Source organism: Drosophila serrata, unplaced genomic scaffold, assembly GCF_035046125.1.
Source record: "Drosophila serrata isolate PLE 108 unplaced genomic scaffold, ASM3504612v1 contig_23, whole genome shotgun sequence".
NCBI classification, from domain to species: Eukaryota; Metazoa; Arthropoda; class Insecta; order Diptera; family Drosophilidae; genus Drosophila; species Drosophila serrata.
Genome location: NW_028256921.1, coordinates 755,920 through 769,085, shown reverse-complemented (window position 1 = coordinate 769,085; position 13,166 = coordinate 755,920). Strand labels below are relative to the sequence as shown.

The window sequence follows — 13,166 nt, the reverse complement described above, 5'->3', positions numbered from 1 at the left end:
GACATGGCAAGCCCCAGGCAATTTGTCAAGAAACTGTATATATTACTATATATATATATATATTTACGTGGCTATGTGCCTTTGAATATGCCATGATTTAATGCCATGCCTCTTTAACGAACAAGTTTATGGTACAATTTTTGGGAAATTAATGTAATTTGTATTAAAGAAATTTTTATAAGACATTTGTTTTAGGTTCTTTCTTTACCAGATTTCAATATGCATAACTTAATGTTTTTTAATAATCAGGTTAAGTTTACAAAACTCTTCAGTTCCATATAAAAATACAATAAATAATTAAGCCAATGTACGTTTTTAAATGCTGACCCACTTTGTTTTGTGTAAAGAAATCCAGTTTTCGTTCATGTACTAAAATCCCTAATAAGAACCAAAAATAAAAAACAAGAACCCTGAAGAATATTATAAAATTTTGACGCCAAAAAATCATATATAAGAAGAGGCTGATATCTTTAGCAGATCAAAGCGAATCAGAGCCAAGTCAGCCTAAGAACTATACAAGGGACTCGAGACTCAATATAATCAGAAACTAATAAATAAATAGTATTCTCAGATTATTGAATTAAATTACAAATAATCATGGCTCTTAAATCGAGTTTGGTTATTTTTATGGCTTTAATAGCTGCGGGCATGGCTTTAACCACAACCAAAACGACAACTACAACCAAGCCTATGGTTAGAATTACTGAAGAAACAAAGGAAACCCTAGATAGACGTGACAAGCGTCAATTGGTAAGATGTTTAAATTATAATAACAGAAAATTCCGATTGCAAAATAGAAAAATAAATAAATATTAGTAAATAATAACATCCAAAGCTTAAGACAGAGCTCTTCGAGCCACTCATCTTTATTCACTAAACCAGTTTCTCACTTTTCGTTTCGAACAAGGACCTCCTTTTGTTCCTGATTATTTTCTATAAAAAACCTGAAATTAAAATAGAATTAATAGAATTTCTAGACAATTATTTTACACTTTCCCATTCATTTTTCCCCAGAACAACGCCCCAACGAGCTTGGCTGGATCTAATGGCAACTTTCCGATCTTCTTCGATGGTGTAAATCAGCCCCTGCAGCCTCTGCCAGCACTTCCTCCTCTTCAGCAGCTGCAGCCTTTGCAACCCATCACTGTGGTGACCCCGGTGGCCTCCAGCTCGAATTCCCAGAGCCAACAGCCCCAGAATGGTTGGTTTTCTGGATTTGGTCAGAATATCCCTGTCATTGGCACTCTGGTTGGAGGATTGCCCAATCTGATCAGTGGTTTGGGACTGGGCTCCATGAACGGGGGCTTTGGCACCCTGGGCGGCCTGAATCTTGGCAATCTGGGTCTGGGTGCTGTGACTCCTGTGGTGGCAGCACCAGTCCAACCTGCTCCCAGCTCTCAAGGCAGCTGTCCGCTAACCCAGAAGCTAAGTTGCCGCTGTGAGCCATTGATCCAGTTGCCGGGATTGAAACCCATTGGCAGTGGTGGCGGTGGTCCATTGAGATCTCAGCTGGTGCAGATTCAGAGGCAGAATGCCCGAATGAACGAGGATGGATCACAGGAGGTGCGAGTGGTATTGAGCAGCGGACATGTGATCTACCGACGAATGGCCAAGGATATGGGACAGAGTGGTTACATTGCCATGAGGATTCAGTCGGGCAAATATCTGACCATTTACTATAGTGTAAACAAGGAAGAGTACTCGGTGAGGGCGGATGTCACGGATGCGCCTCCTACTTCAGAATTTGATGAAGAGCTCAGTGGAAAGCTTTAAGGATTTATAAACATATAAATAATTTTTTTTTCATATATATACATATATATTTTTATAATTATTAAAAAAGAGAATGTAACGGAAGAAACCTTTTATTTTCTATAATTTGGGAATAGATCTTCCCTTGATTATAATCCATCGATCTTTATGACTTTTTCTGGTGAAAATAACTTTTTAAGGGAGAAAACGGGCGAGGTCCTTGGCAGGAGACCCCTTAAAGTTAGATTAACACAGATTGGAATCATCAAAAGGCCATCATTAGGCTCACATGTGTTCCACACAACCAATAATAACCCATTCCAGTGGAACCTCATCCCACATAACCGTATTAATCTGATGTTTTATTTTATTTTTTGGTGTTATGTGGAACTTTCCCTTTGAATAATAACAACTACAAACTAGCCAAGCTGAAGAAGGAAATAAACAACAATGAAACACATTCCTGCGATTGCTCCTTGGGGATGAGAAAGTTGGTGTTGGCAAAGACAAATATTCATGCGGACCGGCAATAAACTTGTCTTTTATTGCCACAGATGTTGTTAAAGGGTTAACAAGAGGGTTATGAGTCAGAGGTGGAGTCCAACTATTCAACTGGTGCCCAGGCAAATCGACAGCCAAATTGAAGAACTTCTCCTCAGGCAGGAGATTTGCCAAGATATAATAACATCTAGAAGCTTACAAGGAAAGCGTGAAATTCGTTGTTCCTTTGCACACTACAAAAAAACTAATTCAGAACTTTAACTAAAAGTATCTCAAGGATACCCCACTTTCCTTACATTGTAATTCAACAAAAAGCTAAAAAATCTATATTAAGAGACCCCTCATTAATGACTTTCTGTCAGTGTATTGCCACCAGTTGAGTTTCGCTGTGAAAAGCGCCCAAAGAGAAAGAGAGAATGAGCTGGAGTACAAACATTGAGCTCAATGGCCAAATGGAAATCAAGCTGTAAAATGCCATATCCTTGCCCGGCTCCACTCCGCTTTATACTTCACTTTCCGCAACTTCCTTTTCAAGTTGAGAGAGAGAGCGCAGAAGTTTCGCAATGAGCCGGGAAATGGTAGCTGCCAGGATATAGCAGGATATGCCCGGAAAAGCCCCAGTAAGTGCAATGCAACCTTACACAAAAGCCAACGGGGCCGATGTATAATTAAAAGTTCCCTTTTGTGCCGAGATTGGACTAGAGATCCTCGAAAAACGCAATGGAGTGATTTAGTCGGAATGTAGAGACGCCAAGGGATTGGGACTTTTGCGCATTTTCTGACTCTGGGGTATGGGTTTTCTGAATAAGGAAATTACTATGCATATAAGAATTTAAAAATGGAAAGGAAAGGTTAACTAACAGATAGGGAAATATAAATGCATATAAACAAAGGTTTGTCAGGTGGAAATAGCAAAGATATTATATAGATTATATCAATATTCACTAAACTTATACAAATAATTAATAATGATAATAACCTAATATATTTCTTTGCCAACTCTTGCCTAACTTCTTGCATTGCTTAGTGAAACCCCTTTAAATTGAGTTCTAAGAAACCATTTGGAAACACCTTCATAACAGCTTATTAAACTATAATATAATCCCCACTCAGTTATGAGCGCTACCCATAAACCCAACCACAAGTTCTCTGAAACATTCACTAATGTTTCACGATTTCTGACTATGGGAGGCTTTGGCCTGGATGCCATTGCTAATTGATGTGTGCCCGCAAATGACCCGACTCTCTCGACTTTTGACTCCAGGCTTCGATTTGAATTCTGGGCACTCACCGAAAATCCTTTACCGCTTCCTGCAACTAATTCGGTTGGGCGAATGCCGGACAACATTTGTGTACGGGAATGATGATTTTAAAAGAGGCTTTGGCACACACTGTCGGTGGGCGTGGTTACATTAAAACCGCAGAATTCCTGGCAGGCCAAAAGTGTAACTTTTTCAGAAATTATAAAATGGACGCACGGGGCACTGAGCTGTTTAACGTTTTCCCAAACACAGAAGCACTGAAAAATAAAATGGAAAAGAAATAGGTTAGAAATATTTAAAGAAAATAAATCTGTTTAAACTTGTAACTTACTTTCCTTATCATTCATTGTATATAAAATCAAGTCGTAGACTTACTTATTTATAGACATTTTCCTTTTCATTTGTGGCGAGTATCCTGTTTCCGGTGTAACTGTGACCCCTTGTTTAACCCCATTTCAGACGCTTCATTGGTTATGCCAATTGCAAAGTGTCCTGTCCGGGGGCAACAATTGAAATTGCCGGGACTCGTTGATGAGACTTTAAGCTCTCCCTGCAGTTGGTTCCCTGGTTACGTATTACCAAATGATGGTCATTAAGGGGCTCCACGTTTCCTCCCCATTCGCCACCATCCTTGTTTTTATTTATTTTCCAACTAAATGATGACTTTAAAGGCTGCGGCTTCTTTAAGTGGTGCATGGGTGCACGATGCACAACATTAAGTACCCTGAAATGCCCAACTTTTTGGTAGGTCTCTTGTTGTTATTGTTGCTGTTTTCAGTTAGTTGGTGGAGCGGTGGTTGGGAGTTCCATTAGCCAAAGGGGTAGAGGGTTCTGGTGGTGGGCAGTCCCAAGCGCCAGACTTGTCGCAACCGCAGACGTAACGTGAGTGACCGGCGGCGGCGGACGATGCGTCGATCTCTCTCCTACTGGACGAGAGCGATGTGTGTAGCTGCGTGTGTGTGTGTGTTTGTCCTACCATTCCCACAAAAAATCAGGATGCACCCAGGTTGCCTGTTTAAGGCCTCTAGGTTCCTGTAGGCCATTGGCTTTACCCTCGAAAAACTGCCGCATTGTGTGGCCAAAAAGCGAAACCGCTGCTGCAACTGCCTGGACACTGGAAATAAAATTAAGCAATTAAAAGGTTGTTAAATAATATAATAATGTAGTCTTAAAAATAATCCTAGGTCTTAGTTTAATTCGTTTTACAAGCAGGCTAACATATTTTCAGTGTAGAAAAGGACTACCTTTAGGCACAAAAGGAGCACAACGATAACTGAAAGGTGGACCCATGGCAAGCGGATGCGAATCGAGAGCGGAAAGCGTGTCAGATAGAGGACTGGGGCACCAAAGGGTTAAGGGGTTACGCAAAAGCGGGAATTTAGTTCGAGCTACTGTGGAAATGATTAAAGGAAAGGGTTAAAAATAATAGGAAAATGAGCCAAGAGATGGGAAAACCAGTAAGAGAGAAAAGGCTAAGAATAATATTATTAGCCTTCAAAGCTTAATTATGTATTAATACTTTTTAAAAGATTGTTATGTGGAAAGAATAGTTGACGATGCTGCTATATCTACTCCTTCTTAAAGATATTACTTAGATTATTGCCATTACGAAGAAGGACTAAGTGCATCCTTTACTAATAAACCCTTATTATTAATGTCATTTACTTGAACAGCTGCTAATTGGCTTGCTGGGAGGTAAAGGAAAAGCTGAGGAAAATACTGCTACCCCCACAGGAATCCGGTCAAAGCTTATGAGTACAAAACTTGCCCCCCTTTACCTGTGGCACGGAGCCCATGTAAACAGGTGCAAACATGCCACGGCAATTTCACAAACTCCCACTTTTCCGACCATTTAAATTATTTCCACTCTTCCTCGTTCAAATAGTTGTAAATGGGTATAAAAAATACAAAAAAAATACAAAAACAACGGCAATCCACTCGACCACTCTCGAAAAAACATGAATGGAAATTCTGGAAAAATCATTGAAGAGCAACAATGCGGGGGAAAAACAAAAGGAAAAGAACAAATACAAAGCTGGCGACCACTAAACAAGTGGAGTGCGTGGACGAGTGGAAAAAGGACAAGCTGGACAGCGGGGAAAAGCGGAAAACTGGATACCAGAAACTGCAAGGCTAAAGAGCAAATAAAGGATCAAGTGAGTGCCTTAGCATAAAGGAAGATAAGTTGCATAAGAAGGTCTTGTTGCAACTCAAAACGTATTTTTAAGGTAGAGAGTTTTCAAAGAACAAGAAGAAAGTCTTTAAAAATTAAATAATACCTATAAGAATTAATGGCAATGTACTTTTTCAGGTCTCACACTGTATCTAAATGAAATTACCCAATTTTCCCACACTTGGCCAATCAGCGGGTAAGAATGCGAAGCTTTACAAGATCTGAGTCAACCGAGGTTGGGCTCGGCCCTGTCCGGGATCCCTTATCGGGTGCCTGGGCATCGATAAGCTCTTATCTACATGTACCAAGGCGAAGCGGAAACACGGAAAGACCATTAAATCAGCCGTCAAGTCAGTCAAACGCCGGAGTTGCTGGAGAACGGACTGAAAAATGCAAGGTAATGGTAACACCCTCACAACTTAAAGGATATTTAGATATATAATACGTTTGTATAATTAAAATTACTCACAGACCACCGATGGATGCATTTTAGTCACGGCAGCGTGCCACCAAATGCTGTAGTGGCTGGCCACGATTCCGATGGCGACACGATCTTTGTGGGACGCGCCTTCTTCAACAACGACATGCTGCCCGCCAAGGTGATACCCAATAAGGGCAAGGCCTATGTGGCCTATGCCCGCGAGGAGCATGAGCTGGAGAACTATGAAGTGCTGTCCGGTTTTAATTACGAGTGGCTGCCGGCGGAGAACGGCCAGGTGCCGCCCGGAGCTGTCAAGGTGGGACAGAATGTCGACGGAGAGTATCTGTATGCGGGTCGGGGCTACCATGCCGGCAGCCTTACCGTTGGCAAAGTGCATCCCTCGCACGGCTGCCTGTACATACCCTACGATTCCGATGAGGTGAAGATCTTCTCGTATGAGGTGCTGAGCCAGCCGGAACGCTGGATTGATACCACAGCCACGAATATACCAGAGGGCGCTCTGGTGGCGGGTCACGACTCCAATGGGGACACCATCTATGTGGGACGCGTGTTCCGTAACGGCGACTTGCTGCCGGCCAAAGTGGTGCCGGCCAAGGGCAAGGCCTACGCGGCCTATGGCCAAGCGGAGCACGAGCTGACCGATGTTCAGGTTCTAACGGGAGCCGGCTTCCACTGGGTGCCCGCCTCCCATGGCAATGTGGTGCCCGGGGCCCTGTCCTCCGGCCCGAACGTAGACGGAGAGTCCCTGTACGTGGGCAGGGCCATCTATTGCGACAGCCTTAGTGTGGGCAAGATCCATCCATCGCATGGCTGCATCTACATACCTTTTGGCGGCGAGGAGGTGCGTCTGGAGCACTACGAAGTGTTGGTCCGTATTTAAGCCTGGTTTTTATTACGATTTTTTTTGTTTTCAATGGAATAAAGCTTACTTGTGTAATTTCCGCGTAAGTTGACTTCCTTCTTTACTTTGGAGACTTACACACACTTTCTAATTAGCTAAATATATTGTAATTTTCGTATAATTTGCAAATTTCACAAGAAAACTTGAAGTCAACGTAAATATGGTGACTTTGCACTTGCAGTTATCGATTCTGTTATCGGTTATCAATTTGAAGCCATAAATTGCCCGCCACTTATAGCATAATTAGCGGGTCTGGCATTTTGCACTCACGTAGTGACTGATCATTACAACAACAATTGTAGCTAGTCGTAAAACCCGGCCAGATATCGCAGTTTGATAATGATTATAAGAAATTCATTCAAAAGGCTGTGCCAGCGGTGCTGTTCTAGCCATTTAATAAAGCCCACATAGAGAACTTTTATTTTGTGATTCTAAATGCGGAAAGTTCTTTAATTTATTTGTTCAACACATTATATTATAATTATATATAGTAAAATCGCCTTATATTATGGCTATTTAAACAGGGAACGTTTAACGATCAATGTTTCATCACGTTCAACTTTAAACTTTGGTGTCTATAATTATGGCATCAGTAGCTTATAGTGAAGTTTCACTCCTGTAACAGAGAACAATATATTAAGTGTCCTATGTTATCGATTTAGACAAGACTTCAACCTAGCAAAGTTTTTCACCTTTATTGTGCGGGGTAAAACAAGCACATACAAATAATACTAAAAGACTAAAATACTGAGATGTCTGGCTAGGAAAGTGCTGTGGTATCGATATGAGATATCGATGTATCACCGTGCCGCAGAACATCGATGGTATTTCAAGTTCTGTAGCCAACGGTTACTCTGTTCGACAGCTTCACCAGTGTTGCTAGGTCATGACTACCCGTATAAGATAGATTTTGTGCACAAAAAGCTAAAAAGATAGCTAGAAAATGGTGTAAAACGCTAGATATAGTGGGAAAATAACTCAATATGTTCATAAACAGAAGCTTACTAACAACTTTAAACGCGTGCTGTTTAGGTTCGAGCCGCTAGATACTTCGCTCCAATCCGAATCTGATTTTTATTTCGATGCATGACGTGGCTTCCGACTCCGACCAGGTAGTAATGTCCAAAAGATTAACAGGCGCAGCTGCGGCGTTTCGAGGCTGGCTTTGTAGGTTTGAGATACAAATTAGTTGATTTGTTCCTTCCGTTGTCCAGCAAAATGAACAAATAAGCCAATAAAAGCTATTATCTAGTGGTCATAAGCTAGTTTTCAAACTTCAAGAGCATTTTTTTTTTAAATATGCCAGACATAGCTTGATTTATGTAGGTTTGTCGGATATTTTTTATAAATATCGTATCGATGATATATCTTGTATTACTGTAAGTTCCCCAAATGATTAATTTGTGACACTCTTTTACTCAGATGTATATTTATTTACAAACTGGTACACTTTATTTTGGTAACATATAAATAAAACGGAAAAACGCCAAATACGTTTTAAGAAAAATCCAGAATTCCCACTTCCCGAAATTCTCAATTTTTTCTCGCGTCTGATATTCCAAAAGAGGCAGATTTGACGAAAAAAAAGCTGAATTGGCAGCATTGCACCAAACATCCAACTTGAGAGGATAGCCGCTTTTTTTTTTAATTCACCCACATAAATATGTTAACCCTCTCTTTTCTATTTAATTTATCCGCAAAATTCTGTTAACCTCTCTCTCATATTTTGAATTTTTCCCGCAAAATTCTGTTAACCCTCTCAATTTTTTAAATTCTATCGCAAAATTCTCTTAATTCTCTCTTGTTTTCATATTACCCGCCAAAGTCTGTCAACTATCTTAAGTTTGTGTGACCAGTGTATAAATATACCAGTCGGAATTCAGATTGACCAAAACAAATATTCAAAAAATACTAAAAGTTATCGCAACCGATACCGATATTTGGGCAAACAACGATATCACGATACAAATACAACTGACAGCACCACACAAAAATCGGACGTGTTTTTCGCTAGTTTGTTTTTTTTCCGCGGAATTGTTGCAAAACCGAAACGACGTGTGTGCAATAGAGTTCTGTGTGACCGAGAACAAGTGCTCTGCATTTGTTTACTATTCCCGCGGAGCGCGCAACTTGTTGTGTTTGTTTATTTGTGTGAAGATACAATACAACAAGTGCGAGCACCATAATAACAACAAAGCAACTCCTTTTTTTTTTTGGTGACACGGAACAGCAACAATAACAAGAGAGAGAGAGTGTGAGAGAGCGCGCGACCGGGATAGCTGGAGGAGAACGACGGCGACCCAGCGGTATTTGTTATTGCTTTCCCCATAGATAGAATAATGATTAATGAACCCGCCGCAGCGACAGCAACAAATCAAGTAAATATACCGCTTAATTAATGTATTTGTATAACCCTTAATTTCCGTTATCTGCAAAGCTGGTCCAAGTGATTACTGGCTTCTGATTAGGGCAAAATTTCCGAATTGTAATGGGAATGTAGGAGTCCCTGGCGACGTGTGTACATTTGCGGGAACTGTGTGAAAGAACACGGTGTAATCGTGATCAGAAGCACCAACACAGTTCAGCCCAAAACACGATTTTGATTTTGGGGCTGAGAACAGACAGCGGAAGAAGAGATCTGCACTGAGCGAACGGTGGTGGAATAGCCTTATTTGTTTGTAATTTATAAAGTAAATAAGTGTTGTTAATGGTAATTTATCAAATCAGAAAGCTATCCTTGGGTTTTCTGCATGGCCACCTCTGCTCTACAAAAGCTAAAGCGAAGGGAATTCGAAGCAAGCTCTTGCACTTCCATTTAATTATAGTGCCATATTTGTTTCTTCTTTAGTTTGTAGTTCCTTTTCCCTTAATCAAAATCGGAAGTTTAATTCTGTTGCTTTCTTCTTTTTTTTTTTAAGTTCTCCTTTACTCTATTGGTTCTTGTCCAGCTCGTTCGTCCTGCAACTTTTGTTCTTCCTAATGAGAGTGCTTCAATTTCAATGAAGTTCCTTTTTTTTCCTTTGCATTTCGCGCTCTTTTTCACCATGTGTGTGAGTCCATGAGAGTCTCTCCAGCTGTGGTTGTTTTTATGGGTGTGTGCGTGTTTGTGATTCGAAAATGCAGAAAGAAGCGCATCATTTGCCACGCCCCCTTTGCCAACCAGCACCATTGAACGCTCCTCCCCCAGCCTTTTGCCTTTGGGCTAGATTTTCGTTTTATTTTGTAAAAGTTTGTTGCACTTTTCACAGTCAGTCCGCGAACAAGCCCTTCGCATCCTGTCTGCTCCTATTTTGCCCCCTTTGAACCCCATTTTCCACTCTTCTCAGATGCTCTTCATGGCTCCTCCGGCGGCTCCGTTTCCACATATATATACATTTTTTGTCCCCGCCAAAAGCAACAATTAGTCGCAGCTGCTGGGGAAGTGCAGAAAATGCAGAAAATGCTGAAAACCAGAAATCTAGAATTACAGAAACGCAGCGACAGAAACTGAAACAGTGATAGCAAACAAAAGCATTGCAGTGGAGCTCCACTAAGGCCAACTTAGCTTAAATCTTACTTAACTTCAAGAGAAACTGCAAGTGTAGCAAGCGAATTTAAATAAACCCTTTATTGGTGGTATTATAACAATAATCACCAACTCTTAATTGAGCAAGGGTACCGCCCACCAAAATATAAATATAAGACTTTAGGCTGAACCCACAGCATCAGGGGCTTGCCGAAGAGGCTATGCTCTTCAATTTCTGTGGCAGGCTTGATTCATATAGTTTTATAAACAAATCGAAGAATACCTTTTCCATCTAAGCTAAGCTGGAATTGTATACAATCATTGTTTTCACATACACCTTCAATATTTTAAAAATCTAGAGTATGAGATATCTACATTTTTGAATACCTTTTAGAAGCTACCAATACTCTGAGTTTTAGATATCCTTAAGGTTAATTTATAATCTTTTCTCCAGTAATTGTGAACAGACTTGAATATCAAGCTACGGTACAAAAAAATAAACATATATGTTATAAGGTATAATAAGCCAACGTCTATACCAACCACATTTTCTTCTACATTTAATGATAGTTTCTATGTAAGCAATAGAAGGCAAACTATAAAGTTTAATTCAGAGGGGCTAGATCGGCTCGGCTGCTTTGCATACTTCTTACCAAAGTTACAATACCCTGCGAAGGTATAAACAGAATGACCACTGTATCTGCATCTGCCTCACACAGTACGAACCGCTGGTGGCTTATTTATGTACATATTTCTTGGCACTTGTTATATTTATAGGATCCCCACACACTTACAGAGCCCCTCCCATCATTGTAAATCCCTCCCTGACGCCTTGGGTTGGGTGTGTGTGTGTGTTGTCATCAGTATGCCAGTTGTCACTTCATCTCTTTAAATGCGCCTCATGGTTTTCAATTTCGAGAAACAAGTGGCCCAAAAGTGTTGCCGTCCAAGTGCCCATATTACATGTATGTGCCCATATCACAAGTACACTTGAAATATAAACTCATTTTTATATATTTACAAGCAAAATATTATAAAACAAGAAAGGAAGCTAACTTCGGCAAGCCGAAGTTTGTATACCCTTGCAGTTTGAAATTCGACCACTAGGAATTAATACAATATAAATTTAATATACATATTTATGTTAAAAAAACAGTAAAGTAATGCCTGCTTTTAATTCATTCATTTTTGACGATCGTTTGTATGGCACCTATATGATATAGTGTCCGATTTTAATAAAGTTTAACACAAAATTCTAGATTTATATATAATAATATATATCAAATTTGATGAAAAGCCTTTAAAAACTGGAAAAGTTATAATTGATTTTTCTTGAAATTTCCCGATCGTTCCTATGGCAGCTATATATATATGTATATGTATATAGTTCACCGATTCGCCATGCTTCGACTTATATACAAGTAAAATTAGATAGAAGAAGAACTCCATAGTTTCATTGAAATGGCTTAAATTTGTTCCAAAACAAATCTCGCTCATCTATGCATATGATTCCCAACCAGTTCTAACATCCCCGGAACGAAGTGCCTTCTACCAGCCAGGTCTCAGATATGTGTTGTGTTACAAAGTTGCAAGTCATTGTTTACTAGTGTTCAAATTTAGTAAGTGATCATACAGACTTACTAGTCATAGATACTTACTGTTCAGAGTTACTTACTTGTCATAGATACTTATTGATCATAGTTAATTACTTATCATAGTTATTTATATATTATATTTATATTTTATATTTATATTTATATTTTATATTTTTATTGATTCATTGAATCTTACTGATCATAGTTAATTACTGGTCACAGATACTTACTGGCCCAGATACTTACTGTTCAGAGTTACTTACTGCTCATAGTTGATTACTGATCATAGTTACTTAGTGCTCAAAGTTACTTAGTGTTCATAGTTAATTACAGATCATAGTCACTTACTGATCATAGATACTTACTAATCATAGATACTTAGTGGTCATAGATACTTACTGGTCATAGATACTTAGTGATAACATTAACCAATCGTTTCTATGGCAGTAATATTATATAGAATTCCGATTTTCACCCTGCAAGTGAATAAAAATGGATATCTTTTTGCATATAATTAGAGTATTCCGAGCTGTCTTTCTATGTACTTGTCAAATTTGTCTTTCATTTTTCCCCCCTCAACCCTCTTAATTTTCCCTACCCCCCCATTTTTGGCTTTCAATGAGGACTTCTCTTTGCTTTTGGCGAAAACTGCAGTCAAATGAAATTAGTCTTTGGATTTTCTTTAAAAGAGCCATGAGCACGACAGATACAGATGCAAACTCAATAAGCCCAACTAAATGCAAATTTCAAATTCATCCATTCAACACACAGAGACACACACTCTTCTCTTTGCTCTATTTTTTATTTTTTGCTCAAAGAAAAACTGTCTTCGCTTTAAAGTTTCCCCACCAATTTCCATCCCCTCCACTCTCTGCATTCTTCGGGAGTGATGTAAAATCATTATTCGTCACGCTCAGATTGCCATGCTTGAACGGCCAGGTATACGTGTTCGCATCGAACTCTATAACTCTGTCACACTCACCTGGGCCCCCTTTTTGCATGTGGAAATTCTCTCAAGAAGGGAAAGGGTCTTTA

The 13,166-nt window shown here is 39.7% G+C and overlaps 3 protein-coding genes across 4 annotated transcripts in view; 2 read left to right on the top strand and 1 right to left on the bottom strand.

Moving 5' to 3' along the window:
* The window catches only part of LOC110184181 (uncharacterized), a 30,092-nt gene extending 25,469 nt beyond the window's left edge, over nt 1-4,623 (bottom strand). For both annotated transcript variants that reach the window (XM_086830167.1, XM_086830178.1), the window contains exons 1-2: nt 3,891-4,623; nt 3,545-3,772 (exon numbers count right to left, since the gene is read on the bottom strand). The gene's annotated coding sequence lies outside the window, so the exon portion shown is untranslated. The remainder of the gene's footprint in view (nt 1-3,544; nt 3,773-3,890) is intronic.
* On the top strand, nt 598-1,773 carry LOC110184143 (uncharacterized). Its single transcript, XM_020952553.2, has 2 exons — nt 598-750; nt 1,015-1,773. The coding sequence occupies exons 1-2, from the start codon at nt 598-600 to the stop codon at nt 1,771-1,773; spliced, it is 912 nt and encodes a 303-aa protein (XP_020808212.2).
* A 1,413-nt stretch (nt 4,624-6,036) lies between the features above and the next one.
* LOC110184166 (pfs47 receptor) lies at nt 6,037-7,073 on the top strand. The gene is made up of 2 exons (XM_020952577.2): nt 6,037-6,085; nt 6,160-7,073. The coding sequence occupies exons 1-2, from the start codon at nt 6,079-6,081 to the stop codon at nt 7,008-7,010; spliced, it is 858 nt and encodes a 285-aa protein (XP_020808236.1). The 5' UTR covers nt 6,037-6,078; the 3' UTR covers nt 7,011-7,073.
* Nucleotides 7,074-13,166: the final 6,093 nt, after the last annotated feature.

Bases quoted from the DNA above. Each gene is read 5' to 3' on its own strand.
- LOC110184143 (XM_020952553.2), top strand. From the start codon at position 598: ATGGCTCTTAAATCGAGTTTGGTTATTTTTATGGCTTTAATAGCTGCG. The intron at 751-1,014 runs GTAAGATGTTTA...ATTTTTCCCCAG, and splicing joins GACGTGACAAGCGTCAATTG to AACAACGCCCCAACGAGCTT.